The 26,539-nt window shown below is 41.8% G+C and overlaps 1 protein-coding gene across 6 annotated transcripts in view; it reads right to left on the bottom strand.

Annotated features, from left to right (window-relative positions):
* Positions 1 to 26,539, bottom strand: part of ehbp1 (EH domain binding protein 1) — a 161,797-nt gene that overhangs the window by 8,742 nt on the left and 126,516 nt on the right. For all 6 annotated transcript variants that reach the window (XM_077612511.1, XM_077612513.1, XM_077612510.1 and 3 more), the window contains 2 exons: positions 3,069 to 3,168; positions 2,350 to 2,423 (listed from right to left, as the gene is read on the bottom strand). In XM_077612511.1, coding sequence (XP_077468637.1) covers positions 2,350 to 2,423; positions 3,069 to 3,168 — 174 coding nt within the window. The remainder of the gene's footprint in view (positions 1 to 2,349; positions 2,424 to 3,068; positions 3,169 to 26,539) is intronic.

Below are 26,539 nucleotides of genomic sequence, written 5' to 3' on the forward strand. Positions count from 1 at the left end.
TCTTTGCCTTGGTTATTGATTGCACAAGGTTTAAATGTAGTGTAACGTAAGATCAAAAGTGTGTGTATAGAAATCTAAATCTAGTTAAATTTAAAATTTATGTTACAAGCGCATCCGTCAAGTCTTTCTCTCTCTCTCCCATCCACGAACTTCCCGCCCGTTGTATTGAATAATGCCTCATTTTATTATTAAACATCATAACCACTTGTAATTTGTCACTCTGTTAGCAGATGGTGAAATACAACCAATAAAATATGTTTTCTATTGTAATATCCTGTTTTTTTCTGGTATTCTTTCAGAGGGTGGGAACGAATTAATTTGTATTTAGTTCATTTTTATGGGAAACGTTGATTTGAGATGCGAGTAAATCGACATACGAGCTCAGTCCCAGAACGCATTAAGCCCGTATCTCAAGGTATGACTGTACTTGAGTTGTGTATGCACATACTCAGTCATGTGATGGGCTGGACAAGCAAAGGACAATCTCTCAATCCAAAAAAATAGTCACACACGTTAGAGTGAAAACTAAAACCGAAGTCGGCATGCTCGCTCACTCCTTTCTCGACTACGCATGTCTTGCCCCTCATGACCCCTCCCCCTCCTGCTCTCTTGCTAATTACAATTGATTTATGATGGAGCAGGTAGCTTATCAGCGAAATGACAATGGTAGCACAGAGGCTGCGGAGGGGAGTGATGGTCTTATTTGGGGCTGCTCAATGTCGAATCGCAAAATCAATTAGCATTGATTGGCCGAAGGTTCATTTTGCCAAAGAGGACGCCGTCGAAAGGGATTAAACTTTCCCCTGACCCCCTTTGCCAACTTTGATGCGACACAATAGCAGCAGAGGTGGGATGTTTAACGCGCTTCAGGTAATAAAAATTGTGTCGCGGCTCTGCATTCCGGCATCGGCTAGTTGGGCCTGACCGATAGCATTGATCAAGTATCAGCCGGCCACTGCATCTTAATCCTCATCACACAATTAACTAAGTCGTTGGCTGCCAGTGTGGGCGATCGGCATCTAATTCATTTGATGTGAGAGGATGACAGTGAAGGAGTTAGCATAAAAGATAGACAACATCGATGGTGCCTCAGTAATTTGCACACCATTTATTCGAGAAATCTTCAATTTCAAACCATAAACCGGAAGTAGCAAGTAATTGGACTTTTTTGTTGCATGTAATGAAAATTTTAAAGTCAAAAGCGAAAAACTTCCTGTAAACAAAAGCAGATTAATACCGATTAAACAAGGATTTATTTTAAAAAATCCAAATTGCTGCTGTTTCCGTTATCTGGATTTAGAAAAAATGTGGTCAATCATGGAACTTTTCGGACACGTACTGCGCCTAGTTGTTTTCCAACCATTGGGCACTTATTCCCAGATTAAAATTAAATTATGACGAACAACAAATCCATATTGTAATATTACAAGATTCCAATCCTAACATTACATGATTCCAGTCGTTTTGTTGCTTCTTTTTAATGTAATGTAAACCCAAAGTTGTTTGGTTTTACAGGCATCAGCTTTTGTCGACAAAAAGTCAGCGTGACCTCAAAACTGCTATTTGCCCAATATTAAGAGATTGAAGTCATTTTGGGTGAAATTCTGAGAGAAAAATCAGTACATGACTTATTTTTAAATCAGGTGAACCAGAAGTTGTTTGCGGTCCAAAAATGAGTGTACTCTTTTGTGTTTTCTTAATCCCTGTTGATAAAATGCAGCTGAGAGCGGTAGTCGGCCGTTTGGTCGCCGGACTTTTGGTCGCCCGGAAGGTTATTGATAATTACCATTTAAAATTGTTGCTCAAATTCCCTAAATACAAACTGCGAATTATTATTTAGTCCTACTTAATGCCCTATTAATTATTAAGCTAAAGAAAAGCTCCAAATTTCCCATACTTTTATTGTATTTTGTTGGAGAACTTGTTAAGACCCTGACTGATGTCCCTTCCTAAGGGGACAACTCATGTACATACAAACTCTTATACACTCACACGTCCGCTCAGTGAAACTGCTCAAGACCATTGTTGGCTTTTATTGATACGTAGACTGTGTTGTTTTACCTTGTTTGGTCGCCGGACTTTTGGTCGCCGGACGTTTGGTCGCCGGTGGTTTGGGTCCGGGCGACCAAACGTCCGGCAACCAAACGTCCGGCGACCAAAAGTCCGGCGACCAAACGTCCGGTCACAGCTGAGAGCGACTTTATATTGTAAATATCGGTGACAGAGTTTTAAATGAGAGGATTTTCAGCTGGTAGTGCTATGTCCGATTATTATAATTATTATTATTATTGAGATTTTAGCGAAACCCAAAGGCATCCCACTGACCCAACTCTCAATCGTGTGTGTTACCTTCAATGGCCAACATGGCGCGGAGCTCTCTGTTGAGGAGTTCGAAGCGTCTCTCCAGGTCGTGCTCTTTCTCCCTACGGGCGGGAGGGAGGAGCAAAGTTCATCAATATGTTAATGACTAAATCATTACGGCAGGACGCCCACATAAACAAACATCGATCGGCACACTCGCCGGGAACCTTCTCACAATTTTAATCTAGTGCCGCACACACATCGCCTCCACCACCAGTCTGTGTGTGTGTGTGGGTGTGTGTGAAATGACATCACGGCAGGTGTGTGTGCGTGTGGCACAAATTCAATTCTTTCCTCTTTCAGCCATATTAAAAAATGAGCCCTAATAGAATTTGTCCTTGACGCTTGTCTTTCCCGCACAAAGAGGGACCACAAAGGCCTTATAATAAGCCCTTCTGTCAATTGGCCACTTTAAAGGACCCCCCCCCCACACCCCGCACACACACACACACTCTTTGCTCGCGATATAATGTGATTAGGAATACTTCAATCTCGCCGCCCGCACGCTTCCAGATCCTTGCCTATGTGTTATGTGTGTGTGGACTAGCTGAGCATGCGCACACACACACACACACCCCTTGATGGTATACACACACACACCCCTTGATGGTATACACACACACAGGAGCAATAGGCGTATATAATGTGCACATTTCTATTGATTTGATGTCAATCAATCGGAGAGTAAGTACGCGGCGTGAACGTACAGTAGAGAGAGTTGGTTCTGTCGTCTGATGAGGGCGTTCTTCTTGTTGACCAGCATGAACCACTCCTGCATCATGGCCTCCTCCTCCTCCTTGTTGTTGCCTGTGCACACACACGTATACAATATTACATTAAAAAAAATAATGTCCCATTTTTGGTGATTGGCACTAACACCATCTCTGTTCAGATTTTTGTCTTGATTTAAAAAAAAGCATGATTCATTTTGATTAGCTCCACAACTGACTCATTGACCATTGAGTATGTTTCAGTGTCATTGACAACAAATGATCACTGCCGCCGCCCCTTGATTCAAATGGATTGGATATAAATTGCCAGGCTGCCAAAGATTTCACATATTACAAAAAAAGAAATACAAAGAATTATATTATGATTACAGTTATTCAGAATTTTTCAAGACGATATTTTAAGGCCATATCTATACTTCCATATTAGTAATTCATACCTGTCAACTTATATGTTTTTCCCGTATTTTATACGTTTTTTGATCATTTCAAATTGTGTACGCCGTATAACAACTTTTGTACGGGATTTTTTTTAAGTACGTTTTTTTTAAAACGGATCTCGTTTTACGCATTTCGGCTCTAATCCGGATCGTCTCGGTCACTGGTAGCAGACGAAAACGTCATCGTCAACTGCTAATATTGTCATGCTTTAAGCATGATATGCGCACACGCATTCCCCTTTCACACGAAACAGGAAATGATTAAATCATTTCCTGTTTCGTTATTTAAGCAGCTATGAGTCATAGCGCTTGGGTCCGAATACATTCACGGTCGCGTCACGACAACGCGGCGCGACCATAACACTTTTACGTGCACCCTATGTGAGTAAATATGTGCCGCGTTGCATTTGTACGGTTTTCTATTGCTTAATACGGAGAATTCCAATCATTAATACGGGGAGGAATTGGCCCAGGTTGACAGGTATGGTAATTATAGTTAAGTTTTTGTTGCAACCACAAGATATACAGTGGTACCTCGACCTACGATCAGCTAGTGGTAAGACGAAAATTTCGATCGAATAATTTGCCCGCGATACGATCAAAATTTCGAGATGCGACCAAGCCAGGTGGCCATGACATGAGAGCCTGTTTATCATTGTAGCGCTTTTTTGCCGCATCTCTTTCGTGTATAACAGATATCTACGAGCACTGAATGGTTTCTTTCGCCTACACATGGACCAGGAAACGCACAATGCGCATGCGCGGGTAAAAAGAGGGCTTTCTGGGTAATGAAGTATATTCGTGCACACAACACCGATTGCCAATGGCACCCTTTCTCAGAATAAAACTTCATTACCCACAATCAATACGTGGGTAGGAGGTTGCATTTCCTGTTTCCCCCCCTAGCATGTTAGCTCTCTACTTCTCGTTGGCAAGTGGTCGTGTGTTATCCTATTGTGAAGACATCTGTGTGCATAATTTTCGGAATATTTTGAAGGGAATACAACAGCAAACAGCCCATCGCTAGCGAACGTGAGGGTGGAGGCGTGGCAAACAACTAAGAACGAAGGTAAAAAAAGGTTAAAACAAAATTAGATTTCAGTTTTGTGTAAAGTTACATTAAACGTATGTTTGAGTGTCTGTATATATTAATCCAAGTTAATTTAAATTTGTTTGTCCGTTTACAAGTGCGTTGTGGATAAAGTCCCCCCCGCCTCCGTGTATGTCGCTGTCTCTACCCTCCGCGTAATGCGTCTAATTTTACTTCTATTAAATACATATTATTACTATTAAACCACTAGTTATGTGTTACTTTGTTAATGGATGGCGAATTAGAAGAAATAAAACATTTTTTCCCATCCAATATCCTGTTTTTGGTGTTTTTTCAGAGGGTTGGAACGAATTAATTTGTTTTTAATTCATTTCAATGTGAAACGTTCGCTCGAGTTACGAAAAGCTCGACATACGATCTCAGTCCCGGAACGGATTAAGATCGTATGTCGAGGTACCACTGTACATTACATATACATACATACATACATACGGACGAAGGCTCTCTCAGAGAACCCCTCTGGTTATATAGTTTGAGCTTTGTGTTTACAGTCATTTTAATAGCACTTCCTCTGAATGTTCATTTTATTTTAGAATGGTACACCAATGTACAATGTGTCTCAAATCTATCATCCGGATCAACTGTTTTGCTGTGGCGTGCACTGATGGAATAAGACGAAAAGTAATTCAGACAATGGACCACTTGAAAGGTTCCAAGTGTCCACATATGGAACACGAGCTACGTGTTGCGCACCCGTCACTCTAGTGATCTGAATAAGGCTGATTTCCAGCAAATAAAATAAGTGAGACCAATATTTGCTCCACTTTGTCCCAAATAAAAAAGCTGCATTTTATTCAGGGCTCACAAAAGGCGTGTGTGTATATTGGCTCCAGTGTGATGTCATTCTATTATGGGCAGCGGGATATTAAAGTCGGGATTTAGTGGTGTTCTGGATTACAGTAGTCAACTTTCAAACAGACGCCAGCGGCAGGATGAAGGCGGGTCAGCGTGCCGCCTGCCAGTCCAATAAAACAAGCAAATAATCACAGCAAATATTAAGCTCCTGTGACATTGTGGCGGCCTGCGAGACAAACGCCGTAGGGGATTAGAAATATCCCACATACTCAACGCCTGCCAAGCAGAAGCTTTTTATTTCGAAGGGAGGAGGCGAGGGAAGGAAGAGGTGGGACAGAATGCAATGACAATCAAAGGGTGTCAGACCTTATATTAACTCTTTGTAAACAAATAAACACGACCAATAAAATATTGTATTAATCTGTAACGAAAAAAATAACAATAATGATTAACAATTTGTATTGTAACATGAGCATTCAAAGCTAATCTTCCCGGTTTAAATGAATTGGACATCCATCGCCATGTATGACATGCAATGAGTTACCATATTTACTCGCATATAAGCCACTTGCGTGTATAAGCCGCACTTTTAAAATTGTCGAATTTGACTATTTCTCACGTTTAAGGCCCCCTGATTCACAATTTTCACCTCCATATTCATGGTTTTAATAGGGAGTATAAATGCGTTAATTTGAAGGGGAAAATCTTGACAAAAATCATCGCATGAGGTATTTCTGATATACTGTATGAATCAAAAGCACATTGTTAGGGTCAATATCATAAGGAAGTTAATATGACTGTCTTTGTAAATGCAAAATATCAAATTATTCAATCTGAAAAAATAAATAAGTCGATCTTGATGAGAACCTGATGCTTTTTAAAGATAGAAATTACAATATTCTTACCAGAGGTTTAAGATGTTGTGGCAGCCAAATTGGTTCTAATGTCAAAATATCTCGATATTTTTCGAAGGTTCATATTACTGCAATAATTGTCACTTTCGAATAAGATATCAAAAGGAAATTTTGTTTTAGCTCGTGATCACAAATGTACAATCATTTCCTTACACCTGACAAGCTTCATGTGTGCTGAATTGTCGGCAATTTTTGCTCTCAGCACCTGGTTTACGTTGTCAGCCAATTCTCAGCTCAAAGCTAAGTTGAGCACCATGTTTGATCAACAAAATGGACGTCTGATTGTCGCAGTTATCGCTCTGCTAACATGGCGGCCACAAGCGCGCACAGATATGATCACGCACACACTCACAAGATATGAGCGATACACCAAGCCAACATCTGATTGTCTATGTCGAGTGGATAGAGTGACAAGAACAAGTGCCCTCGGTTAGGAGGATATCATCCGAGTCGGTTAGTTTTATGGATAATAATAGTAATCAGAGATGGGATTCAAGGATCCATGCCTGAAGTTCGAAGGGAAATTGGCCATTTTAGGAAAAAAACTTCTTTCAGAAATGGCTTAAAATTAGCAATAATAAAAGCATCCGAGGCCCGTGTCTTCTGCCATTTTTTCCCTTCTAATTTCAGAAAAATAAATATGAAAAACAAGCCTTGTTTGTTTTTGTTTTATGTGAGTCAACAAAAAGGAAAATATGTTTTCTTTTGCAAGGAAGGCCCAAAATGTACATAAACCATCCAAGTATCCCTTGATTGACCCATTTTAGTCTTCAAATTCAAAGAAACTGGGAAATGATTGGTCACTGACCATTTCCCTGATGCTTGTTCATCAGCATGCGTCCTAAACGAGCCGATTTACAAATTGCTTCCATTCCCCTCAGGGCTGTTTTTCTCCCTTCAATTACCTGTCTCATTATTATTGTCACAGGCGCCATTATCCCGCACATTAGGCGGATGAAGAGCCCGGGCGCACTTCAGGTAATTAATATCGCGGAAAGGCAGGCCTTGCTCACCTGCCTCTCCCCGCCCCCATCTAAAAGATATTTTATTAGCGGGCCGGTTGGTGCACAAGCCCCCGGAACAAAGGCCTCGTTAACGGCCGCCTCAACTCGGCGGGTAGCCCCCCGCAGGACGCCCGTGGCTCGGCGTGTGAGCGCAATAAGAAGCGAGAAGAGGCTATCCCTGTTCATAATCTCTACACAAAAGGCATCACATCCTAATAACGCCGTGATCTGGCGCTACACATGGTGGGGGGCTGTCTTTTATTAGCAATGTGAGTGGTTCATACTATTGGCTATTAGCTCTTGGACAAGAGCAGGTACGAAGCAAGCGAAGAATCCCCGTGCTAGGGTAGCCGTGCCCCCCGTGCACCCCATTCAATGGCTCACAGGGCCCTTGTGTGGATGCTTTCTATTTGGATTCAATGACACCGAGAGAGAGATTCAACAAACAAACGGAGAACAACAGCGGGAATGCTCGCCAGAGAGACCATCCAACTGAGACGGATGAAGCGGACCCCCACAGGTCTATCTATAAAAGCCCAGACCATTAAAAGATTGGTGTTCTGGCCCCTCCCAGTCAAAATGGAATGGACGCCGATCAGTGTCAATGACAATGAAACCTGATTCATTCATACTCAATACAAATGGACAGTGCGCTAATTAGTACAGTGCCTTGCGAAAGTATTCGGCCCCCTTGAACTTTTCAACCTTTTGCCACATTTCAGGCTTCAAACATAAAGATATCAGATTAAAACTTTTTGTCAAGAATCAACAACAAGTGGGACACAATTGTGAAGTGGAACAACATTAATTGGATATTTGAAACTTTTTTTAACAAATGAAAAACTGAAAAGTATTATTCGGCCAGTTTACTTTCAGTGCAGCAAACTCACTCCAATAGTTCAGTGAGGATCTCTGAATGATCCAATATTGGCTGATGATGAGAAATAGAATCGACCTATGTGTAATCATGTCTCTGTATAAATGCACCTGCACTGTGATAGTCTCAGGGTTCTAATTTAAGGTGCAGAGAGCCTCATGAAGACCAAGGAACACACCAGGTGGGTCAGAGATACTGTTGTGGAGAGGTTTAAAGTCAGATTTAGATACAAAAATATTTCCCAGGCTTTAAACATCTCAAGGAGCACTCTGCAAGCAATCATGTTAAAATGGAAGGAGTACCAGACCACTGCAAATCCATCAATACCCCACTCTAAACTTTCACATAAAACAAGGAGAAGACGGATCAGAGATGCACCCAAGAGGCCCATGATCACTCTGGATGAACAGCAAAGATCTACACCTGAGGTGGGAGAGTCTGTCCATAGGACAACAATCAGTCGTACACTGCACAAATCGGGCCTTTATGCAAGAGTGGCAAGAAGAAAGACATTTCTAAAAGATGTCCATAAAAAGTCTTGTTTAAAGTTTTCCACATGCCACCTGGGAAACACACGAGAATGTTCTCTGGTCAGATGAAACTAAAATTGAACTTTTTGGCCACAATGCAAAATGTTTGGCGTTAAAAGCAACACAGCCTCACACCCTGAACACACCATCCTCGCTGTCAAACATGATGGTGGCAACCTCATGTTTTGGGCCTACTTTTCTTCAGCAGGAATATGGAAGATGGTTAACATTGACGGGAAGATGAACTGAGACAAATACAGGATCATTCTGGAAGAAAACCTCTTGGAGTCTGCAAAAGACCTGAGACTGGGAGGGCGACTTATCTTCCAACAGGACAATGATCCAAAACATAAAGCCAAATCTACAATGGAATGGTTCACAAATAAACATATCCTGGGGTTTAGAATGGCCAACTCAAAGTCCAGACCTGAATCCAATCGAGAATCAGTGAGCAGAGCTGAAGACAGCTGTTCACAAACGCTCTCCAATCCAACCTCCCTGAGCTTGAGCTGTTTTGCACAGAAAAATGGACAAGAATTTCAGTCTCTAGATGTGCAAAACTGATAGAGACATACGCCAAGCGACTTGCAGCTGTAATTACAGCAAAAGGTGGCACTACAAAGTATTAATGCAAGGTGTCTGAATATTGCACGCCACACTTTTCAGTTTTTTATTTGTTAAAAAAAGATTAAAATAGACAATACATTTTGTTTGACTTCACGATTGTGTCTCACTTGTTGATTCTTGACAAAAAGTTTTAATTTTATATTTTTATGTTTGAAGCCTGAAATGTGGTGAAAGGTTGAAAAGTTCAAGGGGGCCGAATACTTTCGCAAAGCACTGTAAATCCTACAAGCCCACATAGCAACACTTTTCTTAAATGATCAGCATCATCGTCTAGCAGCTAAGTGACAAATGCTGAAGTTCTGTTTTGACACAACCTTTTCTTGTCAAGCACAAAATCTCACAGGTGGAAATTATGTTTCCAGAGTCAACATTTCCAATGATATGATTTTTTTTGGTTTTCTAAACTATTTTTTTGTTGTAAATAGAGAATATGAACTTCCATAAATAGGTAGAAATTCTACTTCAACTTTTCACACTATTACATTATTAAAACTATGTATCACATTTAATATTGTGTTAAATGTTATTTAAATAATTATCAACTGTAAAAGAAAGTTACACTAATATGTATTACACACGATTCAATTTTAGAGAGTTTGGTTTAATTGTTAAGGTAATTAGCAATGTTGGGAAGGGACACTTGGCCAGAGGTTGACCAGTCTGCCACCAGCAACGCGACCAAACATTACAAAATCCACAAAACGAGGAACTTGCCAGTAGCTCAAGATCACGCCCAAAATGTCATGCGCATTGTGGTGATGTGATCGCAGCTCTCCCGGTCCCCCCTGCTTGTTAGAACCAAAAGACAATTGTTGCGCTATTAAAAAAATCTCTTTTGAAAAATGGTTGTTTAACAAATAAAAGATTGAGTTTACACACTTAGAGAAGGGGAAGAAATTCAATCACTCGTCTATTAGGATCCGACAGCCGTTTCTGGGCACCAGAAAAAATTTCAACTCTCTACGTTGCACAGTTTGGACAAACATAGCGAGAGAATCTTAACATACACACACACTCACACACCCATAAATCACGCTTTATAAGGATTATAGATCAAATAATTCCACTTTGAACCATGCAATCCAAAACTTGCGCATTTGCTCTCGGATTCGCCGTCCCAATGCGAGACCAATCTACGATGCAATCGTTGCGGATTGCTGTCGCAGCGTCTCCGTGTAAATGGCCCCTGAGTGAAAGAAAGGGGTGGGAAGACAACTTGGAGGGACACTTAGACTCTTTCAAAAGCTGGGGCACTTGAGAGGCATACACACACACACACACACACATGGCAGTCCTCCCTTCTGCTTCACTCCCGCGTCAAAAAAGGCGGCGATGACCCGACAGTGTAGCTTATTAACCCCTCCATCAGCTCTTATCAGCCAATGAATAGCTCCGTCATCTTGGCCTCCTCATCCTCATCTTCCTCCTTAATATCAAGGCTTTCACCCCCACCCCAGGCCTGTAATATAACATACACAGACACACGGCTTTTTAAAGCACACACGCAAAAAATGTCGGAAGGGGAGGTAGTGCCATGACGTCATTTGCGCTTGTTGCGGACCAGAAAACATCAACAGTGGAGTTACTGAATGGCAGATCTCTCCTCTTGTGCTTTGAAGGCATTAAGAGCCCTACTCTCCTTCTCAATGTGCTGCCTTAAATGCTTTTCCTCTCTTCTTTCCCTCTGTTTTTGTCAAGCTGGGGCCACCCAGCAGAAGGCAAATGATGCAAAACAGCGCAGTAATCTCCCCCACACCCTCACAACAACACCATCCAACTCACACAGGGGCAATGGGATTTATAGTTGGTGTACAGTTAAATCCCGCTAGTATGGAGGCCCAGGAGTGCCAAAATTAACTAAAAAGCTTGTTTGTTTTAAATTTAAAGATTTATTGAACTATGTATATAGCTGAAGAAAAAAATATCTATTGATTTCCACATTTCAAGATGTATTTCATTGTAATTTATTCAAATTTTATTCATGAGTTTCTTAAAATTATTATTCATTTATTTCCATTTGTATAGGCCTAGTGGTCGGGTGAATAGCCCATTGGCCCCAAAATTCGGAGCTCGAGGGTTAGATCACAGGTCCGGACCTTCCTGTGGGAAGTTTGCATGTTCTACCAAGGCTTGTGTAGGTTTTCTCTGGGTTCTCCAGTTTCCTTCCACATCCCCCGAACATTCATAGTAGGCTGGTTGAATACTCTAAATTGCCTCTAGCTATGAGTGTGAGTGCGAATGGTTGTCTGTCTCCTTCTGCCCTGCAATTGGCTGGCCACCAATTCAGGGTGTCCCCAGCCTGGTGCCCTCAGTTAGCTGAGATAGGCAGGCTCCACCAAACCCAGTGACTCTTGTGAGGATAAGCGATATGGAAAATGAATATTTCCATAGAACTGCGCTGCCTGGATTGAAGCCCCATCACCATTAATGGCAGTCAGTGATTTAAAAGAGCACAATTTTCACCCTTGTATCAAACAGCTAAAAGCTATTTCAATACCTTGCCCACAACCTAGCTTGACTCTGCCGTTTTGGGACGTCTGTTGATAAGCGGAGGCTCGGTGAGGCTAAGCTAGGGCTAAGCCAGGTACTTTAGCTCCCCCGAGTGCATGTATTTACACACACAGTGAGGTGTGAAGCTCGCCCAGAGAGCTTAGATGGGTGGTGGGGGTGTTTAGGTTGACCAAGAGTTGACTAAGCGCTACTGTCAACTTTGGCGATTCAGGCCGTGGCGTTAATTGTCGGCAGCTTAGTGCAGCGGGCTAAACGTGGTGGGTTCGCAGTATCGTGTTTCGGGTGGGGCGGCACGTGGGTTTTCTTTCACAGCGCAGGTCTTTTTGGGTGTAAATGTGTTGACATGGAGGAGGGGGTTTTGAGACAACCTTAGGAGGTGGGAAACCTGTGTGTGAGCACCCCTGCAAAGTCAGACCCCCGCAGCAAAACAACATAAACAAACAGCTCGTAAAACACATTTTACTGATTGACACAAGTCTCTAAAAGCATCATCCAAAAGGTCAACATAAATTGCAGGCAAATTTGTCGTTCCCTTAGCTTAGCACCATTAGCTCCAATCCCAGCAGAGCCCAATTTTGTGAATGAGTGTGTGGAAGCAAAAAGCCCCCCAAGGAGGAATACCCCCTCCCCCTGCCTACTTCCACTTGCTGATGGACATCTACAATCTTTTTAGCATAAGTAGCTCCGCCTCCTCTATTAGCCACCATGTGACTGTGTGTGAAAGAGAGGGAGTATGCAAGTTTGACCCCCACCCCCTCAGGGTAGATGTTAGAACAAATTTGAAGGGTGTCATATTACACGCGTGGTGACATTTTGGGGGTAGGGTGGCGATGATTAAATGGTAAATGAATTAATCTGCATCAGTGGGCTAACAGTCATCCCTGTTTTACTCCTTATGTTGTTCGCGGATGGGAGAGAGAGACTTGACGGATGTGCTCGTAACGTAACATAAACTTTAAATCTAACTTAAATGAACTTAGATTCCTATACACACACTTGACTTGCAATGCTTGCACTAAATTGAAATCTTATTGTGCAATAACCAAGGCAAAGTGGTTAATGCATTCCACCGCGGCTTTCGAGGCTTCTTCATACGTATTGGCGAGCCAGCTCAGTCACACGTACACTAATGTTTTTCGATTATTTTGTGCTTAATATCGATTGTGATCATACACCTTTTCTACGCACTACCCTTCAATGCACCAGCTTGCTTTAGACCCATTGTGTTTCCCTTAATTCTGTACTGACTAACACAAAAAACACGGAAAAATCCAATGCTCTGCCAGGTCCTCGTAGAGATCTTTGCACGAGGGAGATGCGCTGAGAAAGACAGTGCGCTGAAATCATAAAGAGCCTCTCGCAGCCTGGCCACCTGGCTTTCTTGAATGCTCATATCTCCAGGTAAATATTTGCTCGGAATTTTACTCGTATCTCAAATTCCTCATATGTCAGAGCACTCGTATGTCAAGGTATTACTGTAGTTGCTGACCCAATACACCTTTCAGTCCCATGTTGCCTCTAGTGGCGGCTTCGGTAATGTTATCTGGGTTAAAAAAGTGTTTTGGATCAAAAACACATTTTTAGTCACATTGAGATGAACGCTTTCACCCAGCAGATTTTTGGTGAATCTTTAATTTATCAGGTTTTGGACAAGGGGACATTTTTGGGAACGACTCTTACTTTTAAACAAGACTTTGTGCATATTTTTTTAAAGAAAGGAATTACCGAGGTTAAAACATAAAAATGATGACACAAATTAATGTTAGTTCAACTTTGAGACGGGGGAAGAAAAAAAAACACCTTTTTCAAAGGAAATACAGTGTCGCCAGAATGTTACATTAACACAGCGCTTCTCAATTATTTTCTGTTAAGCAACAAAAAAAGAATTAAACGTTTTGCGCCCTATCAACCGCAAAACAGTATTTTTTTAATGAAATTCTAATGAATCCTCTGCATAACTCCTCAGCGAACTCCACTATCCACCAATGAATGTGCAATGACATTTTATTGTGGTCCAGCAAAAAGTATGAGTCAAGAATGACAAAATCCCAGGTATCGCTTCACCCCCCCCTTGGGGGTCCTGCACTACTATTTGAGAAGCACTGCATTAACCCTATATGGCCAAACATTTTATATTTGATACTTGTGTACAATGTGATATTTTTTAACCAGATAAAAACCTATGAATGATATAATTAGGATAAGCATTCATGACAAATTATATTTCAAAATTTGTAGTATTTTTGTTCCGAGGGACCTTTATAGGCTCTTTTTTTTTTTTTTTTTAACTTGCCATCAACTGTTTAGTGGTTTGGGCTTTAACAGGGGTCTCAAACTTGCGGCCCGCGGGCCAACTGCGGCCCTCGGGACGATAATTTGCGGCCCCCGTCTTAATATGAAAGATCGATTTTTTTTTTTTTTAAATTTTTTTTTTTTTTTTTTTTAATTATTTTTTTTTTACCCCTTTCCCCATGATGGCGCCATTTAAGTGGCAGCCAGTGGCAGTAGCTCTGTCCACTCATGTTTTTCTTGTTTTACAGCATGTTTTACATGAAAAATTAGAGGGAACATTGACATGCACCTGCTTGTGGCAGGTGTGATACTGGTGTGCCGATAGCGAGCAATGATGATGTCATGACCGGATGATTCGCCTAAAGACGTTTCGCCGACGGACGTTTGACAGACGGACAGGTCGTACTAGTATTTGTTAGTTTAATGATTAAATACAAATACTAGTATTTGTATTTAATCATTAAACGCTGTTTTCAGCTGGATTTGACCGAATTTGAGAGCATTTTGAGCCGTTTGGCGAATGGACGTCTATAGACGTTTTTTTGCCTCCATCGCGATATCATCCAGTATTTGTATTTAATCATTAAATGCTGTTTTAGGATGGATTTGACCCGATTGCTGTCATTTTACGGCTCGGTTCTGCTACATCTGCCTGCCCAAGAGTGCTTATTCCCGGACTGCCATTGATGGTAGACGAACATTGATTTTTACTATAATTTGGACAACACCGGCGGCGGGCCGGATTAAAAATCCTAACGGGCCGTATATGGCCCGCGGGCCGAGGTTGAAAAACTTGTACACACACGATCCGGCGGGGCGAGCGTTCGAATCCCGTTTCGGCGAAACCTCCGTTCGGCCGAATGAACGTTCGGTGGAACGTCCATTCGGCGACCTGCCCGTCTGTCAAACGTCCGTCGGCGAAACGTCTTTAGGCGAATCATCCGAGTACCGATGATGTCGCTCACACTGGTACTCAGTGCCCTCAGGGAGGTTGTCTTTCTGCTCAGACCAACAAAAAATTTGAGGGAACTTTGGTTCGGAGCTGAATGAACCAATCACGGTGAGGTATACGGCTCTGAAAGGCGGGACATCGGCCGGGCTGTCCAGTGCCTCGCTCACTCACTCATTCATTCCTCCAATCAGCTGGGCGGAGGAGAAGCCGTGAGGCCGATCACTCCGCTCGGCGCGCACACTCCTCCGCTGCTCTCAGCATAGAACTGAATGAGGCGGTATGATCCGTGATCCAGCCTGTGTCAGTGTCTGTAGCCATCTCCGCGATTGAAACGGAGAGCGAAAGTGCACATGCGCCACAAACCCGCGCGACTGAATGTGAAAGATCAACCCGAGACTCATTCCAAGTGGAAAAACATATTACAGAGCCCCAGAGATGTCTCTTTCAAAGCCTGCCGTGAAGAGAAAGGTCGGTGATGAGCACAGACAGTTTCAAGAAAAGTGGGGAGTGCAATATTTCTTTGTTGAACACAGGGGCACCCCGACGTGTCTCATTTACACTGAAAAAGTTGCGGTGCACAAGGAATACAATTTGAAACGTAATTGTACTACGAGACATGCTGAGGAGTACGAAAAATACCAGGGAGATGAGAGAGCCAACCAGGTTGCCAGTCTTAAAACACGTCTTCTGAGGCAACAGGATCTCTTCAAGAAGGCTACCAAAGACAGTAATGCAGCAGTCAAAGCTAGCTACGCCGTTTGTGAGTTGATTGATCCTGTGCTAAGTGATCCCAAATGGCTCATGGACTTGGCTTTTCTTGTTGATATCACACATGAGCTTAATGTACTGAACAAGAAGCTACAAGGCCAGGGGCAACTTGTCAGTGCTGCCTATGACAACGTGAGAGCATTCTGCACTAAACTTGTGTTATGGAAAGCCCAGCTCTCTCAGACAAACCTTTGCCATTTCCCAGCATGCAAGGCTCTCGTGGATGCAGGCACACCATTCAGTGGTGAGAAGTATGTTGAGGCCATTTCGAAGCTACAGGAGGAATTTGATCACAGATTTGCAGACTTCAAGACACACAAAGCCACATTTCACATTTTTGCGGACCCCTTCTCCTTTGATGTGCAAGATGCCCCTCCTGAGCTTCAAATGGAGTTCATTGACCTGCAGTGCAACTCTGCACTCAAAGCCAAGTTCAGGGAGGTGAGTGGAGAAGCAGACAAGCTTGGGCAATTTTTGAGAGAGTTGACCCCCAGCTTCCCTGAACTTTCCCGAAGGTTCAAGCGGACCATGTGCCTTTTTGGGAGCACATACTTGTGTGAGAAGCTCTTCTCCACCTTGAACTTCAATAAGTCCAAGTACAGGTCCAGACTTACTGATGAGCATCTTCAAGCTCTACTGAGGGTCTCCACTGCTTCCTCCCTCAAGCCAAATGTGACTATGTGAGAAGAAGCGCTGCCAGGTCTCTAGCAGCAAGGAGTAGGCAAGAGAAGCCGTGTTCAGAATATTTCATGTTCAATGTTCCATTCAAGTTCAGAAAGTTAAAGGTTAAAGAGCTGTTAATACAGACATTTGAAACGGAATAAAAATAATTCATTTTCTCTACTTAGCCAGCCAGTGTATATCTACTGTATGCTAATTAGTATTATTTGGTTTTGTATTACTGATTGATTTATTTTTTATTCATCTTTAAGTTAATTTATTTAATTCATTATTTTTTGTTAAAAAATAAAGATATTTGATAACGTTGGAATGTTTTATCAGTGCTTTTCTTGTGGAAATCCGGATGCGGCCCAGTCTCACCCAGACTCGGCCTCTAGCGGCCCCCAGGTAAATTGAGTTCGAGACCCCTGCTTTAAAGGGTTAAGTACAGTAATCAAGTACTTATTTAATCCATTATCTTTAATTCTAGCTTGGAACGACTACAACACTGTTAACATTTCCCCAATCCTTTAAATGCATTACAAAATATCTTCACGGTTTTGGCATCAAACTGGCTAATTAAAACTAGTGTCACCGCATGTGCCTAGCACATACGCACAAAAACAACAACTCTCCCCCACACACAGGTTGAAATAGATATTTAAATGGGAATGTATTGGGAAAGACAGCTGTTGGTATTTGTAGCCCGGAGTGCTGATTACAATGGGGAAATGGGGAGGAGTGTGTACGGGGTCCTGTGGGAGGGTGGGTATTGGGGGGGGTTGAGCTGGCCAGCAGCTGTGTTAGCAAGTGAATGGTGTAATTACCAGGGCCAAACCTCTGTCATTAACCTACATTGTCCGACGTCAGCGGCGCCGTTACCATGAGAAAGACGCTGTTAATTGAGCGGCCGTCCCGCGGATTCGCCGACACTCTACATTAGCAATAAACCCAAATACAGTGGGAAAAATAACTCTATGGATGCAAAAACAACAAGATCAATCTGAAATGTGTTTTAAAGCACCGATTTTTTTTAACCTTGTTACTCTTTTCACTATAGCAATAGTAGTAGACTAATGCTATATTACAGCAGTTAAAAATGATGAAAGAACAACAAAATACTGTTGTAAATCTTTGTTTTGTACTAGTTATATGGAGGGTCTTTTGCCTATACTGGCTGTTGAATGAGAAAGCATCTCAAAATATTTGACCTAGGGTGTATAAAAGACGCAAATACATCTCAAGCAAACAGGTGGTTTTGAAAATTTCCCCCCAGAAAGTAAATTTAACAATCCCTAATAGTGACATCAATGAAATAATAAAAAAAAATTGAATGATACAAATTTAGGTTTTTCAGTACCACTAAAAATATAATTAATAATAAATAGAACTACCCAAAAACTCTTTACATAAACCTGATGCAATTTTAACATGTAATGTAAGCAATTGTATGGATGTATGGATATAAAAAATAGTATGGATGTATGCAGTTGCAAATAAAAATCTAATTCAAATCTTTTAAATACATAAGTGTAAAGAAATTTATGATTTGCTTGGATAAACGTAAGAAAAAAAAACGTAATGATGGTTAAATGACTAAAATGTGCAAAAAAGTAAATAAAAGTACATGAAATAATGCTCAATAAAAGCATCTCATTTAAAGAGATGTACAGAAATAATAAAATCACTTATGCCTGATACGGTGGTATGAATTAATGTAGAATAATGTATAAAAATGGTTTTTAATCTGGTTTTAAGTGTGTATATTCCATCCCCCAAACCATGATAGTTAAAAAGGGCTATCACATTTTGTTCTGATGCAAATAGATGGTTCAAAATAGAATAGCGACATTTCAAATGCCAAAAAGCGTCTGTGAATAATAAAAATAAGTTAAACTTCCATCTAGTGGAAAATGACAACGTAACAGGCCAGTATAGCTGAATGTTATGCTTGGAGTGTGTGTGTGTGTGCGTACGTACGCCTTGCAAGGGGTCCGGGCACACAGGCGAGCGGCTGATGAAAGCATTGGCGGGATGCTCCAATAAAGAACAGATTATCATAAGCGGCCATTGTCCAACTCTCAATTCTCTCTCCACGGCCCCCCTTCAGCCATGGCCCCCCACACTCACCCAGTGAAAATGTTAATCGGCCTTTTTTGCCAGCACACCGAAGCCGCGCAACGGAAAGAGATTGAAGAAAGCGGCCTGAAAACAAAGCGAGCGCAACAAAATGTAACCGACACGTCCCTGGGCAAGTGGCTGGGCGCCCCCGCCCCCTTATTGCTCCCCTCCCTACAATGCTCCCCCCGTTGACTCCGTCCGCCCGGCTCGTTTTATCTGAGGATTGTCAGACAATGCCTAGAGGATCCCGTTCCCTAATCTTCCTAAAAATCCCCCTTTCATCCCCACTGTTAAAGAATGTATGAAAGGTTGACATGGAGCTGGAGAACACAAAAAAAGGGGGACTGGGGGGGTTACGGTTCTGGGCTATGTTTGCAGGAGGCTGGGGTCCGGCGCACATCTGGGAGGGTGGTGTCAGCGCATCGGGTGGACCGCCGCGTTTGCCTGCGCCGACACTTAATTAAATTGTTGCGCCGCTCAAACATTCAAATGGCCGCTGGGATTAACGGAATGAGCGGGAGTAAAGGCAAAAGGAGAAAGGGGGGTGGCATGAAGAGAGGGGGAGGTTAATCTGTGTTCTGACCCATCTGAACCTCAGAGTCACACACACACACCCACACACATTTTCACACAAAACAAAGCAGAAAAAGCTTTTGTTTTGCACCCTCAAAGGCAAGCAAAAGGCAATGGGTTTTTAAGGCACTGATCCTGAGCTGTCTTTTCTTCCCCACTTCTCGATGCCAGGAATTCCCATACGGCAGTGGGGGTGCCAGATTAAAAGTGTCATGACAAAAACTGAAATTCTTCACAACTGGAGTGTCGCCCATCTGTCTCATGAATGCCATTCAAAATTTGTCGCAATTGGATTGATTTTGTCGGAAGAACTTGACTTGGAGGGATGCTTGCGCTTAGGTGGCTTTAAAGCAAAATGGCAGATTTTCTGTCCTTTCTAGCATGGTTTCTGGAATTGACTTCTTTGTGGGTCTTCTCGTGATAGACATGGCTACCACATGTCATATTGCTAATGGAATCAGGTTTTTGGATTGAATTTTTCATTCAGAAAACTTTGAAGAAGCCCTCAGCGCATTCGCCGACATTGACGGGAATACAAATCCAATCCATTTGAAATGGGCCATCTAATAAACCCATTCAAATGGACTGGACCTCTGTGAGTTCGAAAATGAGTCTAAAAGGAATGTTTCAAGCATAAAGTTGCCTAAAAATCAATACTATGAAGAAGAAATACTAATGCTTCTTGATATTATTTATTTATTTAAAAAAAATGAAAAAAACAACACACATCTACCCAATTTAATTACGAAAGGACACGGGATGTCTTATTTTCCAAATAATCCAATAATACATTTCTTATTAAAATACTCATTAAGACTCCTAACTCTTTTTCTAACCTGGTTTCCTTAGATGTAAATCACCAATTTCTTGATGATAATCTGCCACGATTAGATTAGAATCAAGGCTTTTTGATCAATTTGATCCAATAATATATAAACATTCAACACAATTATATTCATTTCACCTAAAGCAATAGAAGATATAAAGCAATTTTGGCATTTTGGACAATTGTGTTTCTGAAACATTTGAGTAAAAATTATTCTGCCTAAACAGCATAGAAGATGACAATGTTAACCGTTGTTTTCCGTGGCTATTGGTGTATCGCTGCCAATTGATGTATTGTTAACCCTTTAGGGCACAGGTGTTAAATTGGCGGCCCGGGGGTCAAATCTGGCCCGCCGCTTCATTTTGTGCGGCCCAAGAAACTAAATAATGAGTGCCGACTTTCTGTTTTAGGATCGAATTCAAATGAAGATTATAGATGTATATCATATTTCCCCTTTTTTTAAATCAATAATTAAATATTTTTTCTTTTTGTGTATTTTAGATGTATAAAAAAACAGTTCTTTTCATCCGATTAAAAAAAAAAATTCAAATATTATATCTAAAATGGTCCGGCCCACACGAAATCGAGTTGACATTAACGCAGCCCACAAACCAACCTAAAACGACGAAACAAAAAGAAAAGAGAAAAATTGTGATTAATTAATTCGCCGCAACTCTCTCCTTATTCAAATGGATTGGACATTGATCACTGTCGATGGCAGCCAATGAGTTAAAGAGGCGCAACAAGGAGTGTGTCAAGCGACCACAGTATTATAGTCTTTGCACTTTTGCTGCTGCGGCCGGCGGAAGATTAGAGCGGTTATCCCATTAAAGTTGCTAAAATGCCATTCTTGTGTCTTTAAGCCCCGCGCCTGGGAGGTCAAGACGAGTCCGCCGGCGCTTACAAGGCAGCCGTGTCGGTAATCTTCCCAAAGTTCCAATGATTACGGCTAAGCTTCATCAGCAGAAAAGAAGCAGGCCATGCTAATATACTTAAAGCTGTTTGGTGTTTTTTATTCTTTCATTGCAGAGGCGTGCACGTGAGAAAGGGTGCGAGTCGCCCGGCGTAAATCTTTAGTCAAACTCGGTGCTGATGGCGGATTACGGCGAGCGACAACTTGAGTCAGCAGAAATATAAACACGCCTGTTCGATATCCATACGAGGGATAATCTCTGCTAATCTGCTGGTAACACATCACTTCCTCAATGTATCATACATGAGATCAAGATGAAAAGCTGCACACACCAGACGATTGCACTCCTGCCCTAACTCGTTTGGCATGTACAAATATTGTATTCGCATATTCGTCTTAGATAAATATAATGGCTGCCTAGACAATTACCAGATATTAATACCTTGTGAATCATTGTTGAATCCATTTTTTGCACGGCAACGCGCTCGTAACATAACATAAACACATTTAAATGAACTTTGATTACGATGCAGACACACTAAAATAAATTTAATCTAACCTTACATTAAACTATGAAGGGTTGTTTGCTTTTGTATTGCCTTTAAAATATTCCCAAAATGATGCACACAAATGTCCTCACAATAGGATAACGCACGACCACTTGCCAACGAGAAGTAGTATATACTACTACTACTACTAATAATAATAATCGGAAATTGGCTTTGTCATCATCATTGACTCGACAAAAGCCTAATTGTCATCATACCCAGCTGTGTATGACGAAATTGGTAAGTCAAAAAGATACTCGGAAGCGGTGCCCGTTGTGGTTGCTGCTTTAGCTTAGCAGCTAGGCCCACCCGGCATCAGCGCTTTGGCTTTCTTTCCCAGAAAAGGTTTGCCTCGCAGATGTTAGTAAATAACGAACGACACCAAACTGGAGCATTGAGCCGTTGCACCTGTGCGCGCCGCCATCTTCAAATCTACTTCTCTAATACGCTAATACGAGGAGTATATACTCCTCGTATTAGCGATCGATCCGTCACTCGCACTGTCTAACAGGAAAAAAAATACAGAAAAAAATGCAATGCTCCGCCCAGTGCTCGTAGAGACATTACACGAGGGAGTTGCGAACAGAAAGACAGTTTCTTATGAGCAGCCTCTCGTGTCCGCTGTATGCTCGCATATCAAAATTTGTCTCGTATCTCAAGATAAATAGTCGCCCGAAATTTTACTCGTATCTCAAATTGCTCGTATGTCGGGGCACTAGTATGTCGAGGTACCACTGTACTTCCGTTTCCAAATTGATGCTTCTATTAAAAATGAAATTTAAAAGACCCAAAGCGAGATTTCACCAAAGACAAGGTGGATGGATGTGATGATGGAAGACAGAACACAGTTGGTGGTGTTAGGGAGGCGGACGCATAACATGAGATGACAAGGAAAGAAAAGACATGCTATGGTGACCCCAAACAGGACAAGCCTAAAGGAAAAGCCTGATTTCATCATTAATCTCTGATCTATTCCTTTCGCTGACAGGAAGTTTATTGCTTATTGTCCTGGTTGCAATTGTGTATGATTCCTTCCCAATCCAACCGATTGTGCTGTTTCAGTGGGCAGTCCCACCCTGACAAATAAAAAATGTAAACGAGCATCATCATTGAATCTAAGTGAATCACGGCATGAAGGATAATTATAAATAGTACGCAGTCCTTTTCTGAAAAACTTTGTATTTATATTCTGCGGTTTGAGTCGTCGTCGTGTGCTCGTGACCTTGCCACTGTTCCTGCGCCTTTCTTTTGTGGGCGCGTGGAAGGTTAAGCTGTTGGATTGCAGTAGCATTCAAATGCGTCACGAAGCCTTTTGCACACAAAATCCCCTTTTTGAATATGTCTCCTATTTACCCACAAGTCCCGTTTGAAAGCGACGGTATCACCTACCACAATGGCCGCAATTATCCCAATAATGGCACTTAAAGCGCGGCCGCAAAGCTGGCCGGCACCTAGCGCCGTGTTTGATAAGAGATAAACAAGCGGTGAGGAGAAGAGGAGATTAACATATGTTTAAAAATCGCGCTCAGTGACCGATAAGATTGATGGCGCTTTTTTCTTCTTTCTTTAATCTGCTTTTGTGTGTGCCGCGAGACGAGAAAAGAATGGATACGTCGTCAAGAGCCTTCTGTTTTTAACAGGTGTTGCCTATGTGTCACCCAATGGACTGTCAATGGAAAGAAATCAATGCTTTAGATGTCAAATTAGGCCTATGAAATTTTATGATTGAAATGTTAGATGGAAATAAATTTGAGGTTGATTTTGATCATTATCAGTGATATATATAATTAATCAGACGTGGCGGAAATGCAGCCTGACTGGTTTGGCTGGTAGCGAACAGTCTGTCAAAGGTTTGCAAACTGTTTATTGCTGCACTTGAGCTAAACAGGAAAGCGAAAAATGCAAAGAAAATTAAGCTTACTGAGCGTTAAAAAATAGAAAGAAAAAAAGCTTTGCATTCTTTTGTTCCCCAAAACCGTTCCTCCAATGCTAATATACAATGCAAAATGCCGTTCATACGGGAAAGAAAATTAGCATTGGCAGTGGCCAAAATGTGCGGACAATCAAGACAAGCGGAAATAAAATTATTAGTTTTTTTGGTAACATTCCTGACATTGTTAGGCGATTTTTTAATTATAAGCTAAATTACCCATTAAAATACAAAGAACTGTATAGTCAACTAAAATTTGTAAAAACAATCCAGACTGTACAACACTACCAAAAAAAACATGAATAAATGAAAACCTAAATAATTTTTTGTGGCAAATCACAGCTTGCCGTCCAACCTATTTGAACTTGAAGGCTCGGCAGTTGACGGCAATAGACGTCCGATCCATTTTGTCAAAATACATTGGACATCTATCGCTGTCAATGGCTGCTAAGTAGTTAAGCCCTGCAACATTATACAATGTTTCCCCACATCTTCACAACACCTCGACCTTCCCCACACACAACCCCCACTTTTCTTCCCGCCACCCCCTCCGCCCCCCCGGTCAGGGCACAACGCGGCATTTTCTATTAGGCGTTGGGCCTCCCCAGATGCCTCCAAAGTAATTGGGGTGGTTAATTTATTTACTCAGCGGCAGTTCAGAGCACATTAAATAATAGAGATAATTGAACAAGAATTGTCAAGTGTCTTCTGATATCACACATATTACAGCGGGGGAGCGCGCGGGCGTCAAACTCCCATTTCCATGCCCCTATTGTTTGTGGTAATTAAGTACACAGATTTATTCCTTGGTTGCCTTCCAAGCTTATGGTGAGCGCCATTGTTGTCTTCTATTAATATGTAATCAGTAAATAGTTTAATTTCCTAATCTGCGTTTGGAGAATTCACTTTCTAACAACTCTTAATTACTGCGGGGCTCTAATGAGCGTCGGCCGCCGGCCAATCAGAAGGCAAGGGCGCGGGTCGAGGCGGGGGAATTGGAATTCCTGCGACGGCGGCGCCTGTGCACTAATAAACTTGTTATTCTTACACCGCTGGGAGCGCTGTGCTTCACACGTTAGCGACGCAGCTCAGTCTGCGACCGCACAATATGGACCAGGCCTAATGTCGCGTGTGTGGCACTTATTTTATGACTGCACGTGCATTATACGTGGAATGTACTCCTTGTCTTGTTGGAGGGGCGGCCGGGCATTTCATTAGGGATGTGGAATGGAAAGTCAGGGAGATTTTAGCAACAGGTGACACTTTGTAATACGAAAGTGTACTAAAGAGGTCAATAATATGTATACTACCCTATTTTCAGGAATTTAAGTCGCACTTAGTTTCAGAGTTTGGCTGGACCTGCAACTAATATTCAAGCCCGACTTACATGTGTAAATGTTTCTCTCTGGCCACCGAGAAACTGTTATGCTTTTTTTGGGCTATAGTTATTTGAAAGACTGTTATGTTAACAGACACCTATTTAGCCTGTTGTTCTCCATTTTAATACAGTGGTACCTCGACCTACGATCAGCTCGTGGTACGACGAAAATTTCGATCGAATAATTCGCCCGCAATACGATCAAAATTTCGAGATGTGACCAAGCCAGGTGGCCATGACATGAGAGGCTGTTTATCATTGTAGTGCACTGTCTTTTTGCCGCATCTCTTTCGCCTAAACAGATATCTACGAGCACTGAACGATTTATTCAGACGAGTTTCGACCAGGAAACGCACAACGCGCATGCACGGGCAAAAAGAGGGCTTTCTGGGTAATGAAGTATACTCGTGCACACAACACCGCCCAATTTTAGTTATATTAAACAAATTATATTACTATTAAACCACTAGTTGTGTTACTTTGTTAATAGATGGCGAATTAGAAGAAATAAAACATTTTTTCCAATCCAATATCCTGTTTTTGGTGTATTTTCAGAGAGTAGGAACGAATTAACGCCCCCACCCCTCTCTCTGTCCGTCTCTCTCTCTTCCCCCTTCGAAATGCATCTAATTTTACTTCTATTAAACACATTTTATTACTATTAAACCACTAGTTATGTGTTACTTTGTTAATAGATGGCGAATTAGAAGAAATAAAAATAATTCCAATCCAATATCCTGTTTTTGGTGTTTTTTCAGAGGGTTGGAACAAATTATTTTGTTTTTAGTTCATTTCAATGGGAAACGTCCGCTCGAGTTACGAAAAACTCGACATACAATCTCAGTCCCGGAACGGATTAAGATCGTATGTCGAGGTACCACTGTACAGTAATACCCCGACATACGAGCAATTTGAGATACGAGTAAAATTTCGAGCAAATGTTTATCTTGAGATACGAGACAAATTTTGATATACGAGCATACAGCGGACGCAAGAGGCCTGCTCATAGGAACATCATGGGCACTGTGTTCCTCAGTGCAGAATGGCTGAGCTTGCTCGATAATACGAGAGGAGTATACTACATCTCGTTGGCAAGTGGATTTGAACCCAGGACTCCAGAGCTGTGAGGCCGACGCACTAACCACTCATGCCATCGGGCCGCCCAAATATATGGTAACTAATATGTTAATAATTGCAATTGCAATATTTAATATTTTATGAGTTATGAGGTTTTTTTTAAAGGACCTGTAGGTAGTGGTGTATGAATAAAGACACCTGATAGAAAATCCTGTGCTGTCTGTTGGCTTGTGTAAGGCACATTTTACCCATTCCACTTCAACTATAAAGTGAATTTCTCTTCCTGATATCCTTTTGCCTTTTTTGTCCTTGTCCCTTTTCATGGGATTTTGCACGTGCACACACACGCTCTCCGTATATAAAAATATATATTTACAAAAAGGAATCTTTGGCAGTAAATAAGCTGGCCAGGGACACAATGGCAATCGCGCTGGCAGGGGGAGAGGAGAAGATAGTCTTGATAGGAGGTGACAAATAGGATGAGGAAGGTTAGCAAGACTACCGTTTGTGATCCATGTTGCGTTTTGTGGATTTTTTTGGTGATTAAATTTAAAATCTTTGGTGCTGGGAATAAAACACCAAAAACAAGAACTGTAGAAAAGC

Source organism: Stigmatopora argus, chromosome 11 (assembly GCF_051989625.1).
Source record: "Stigmatopora argus isolate UIUO_Sarg chromosome 11, RoL_Sarg_1.0, whole genome shotgun sequence".
In the NCBI taxonomy this organism is placed as follows: Eukaryota; Metazoa; Chordata; class Actinopteri; order Syngnathiformes; family Syngnathidae; genus Stigmatopora; species Stigmatopora argus.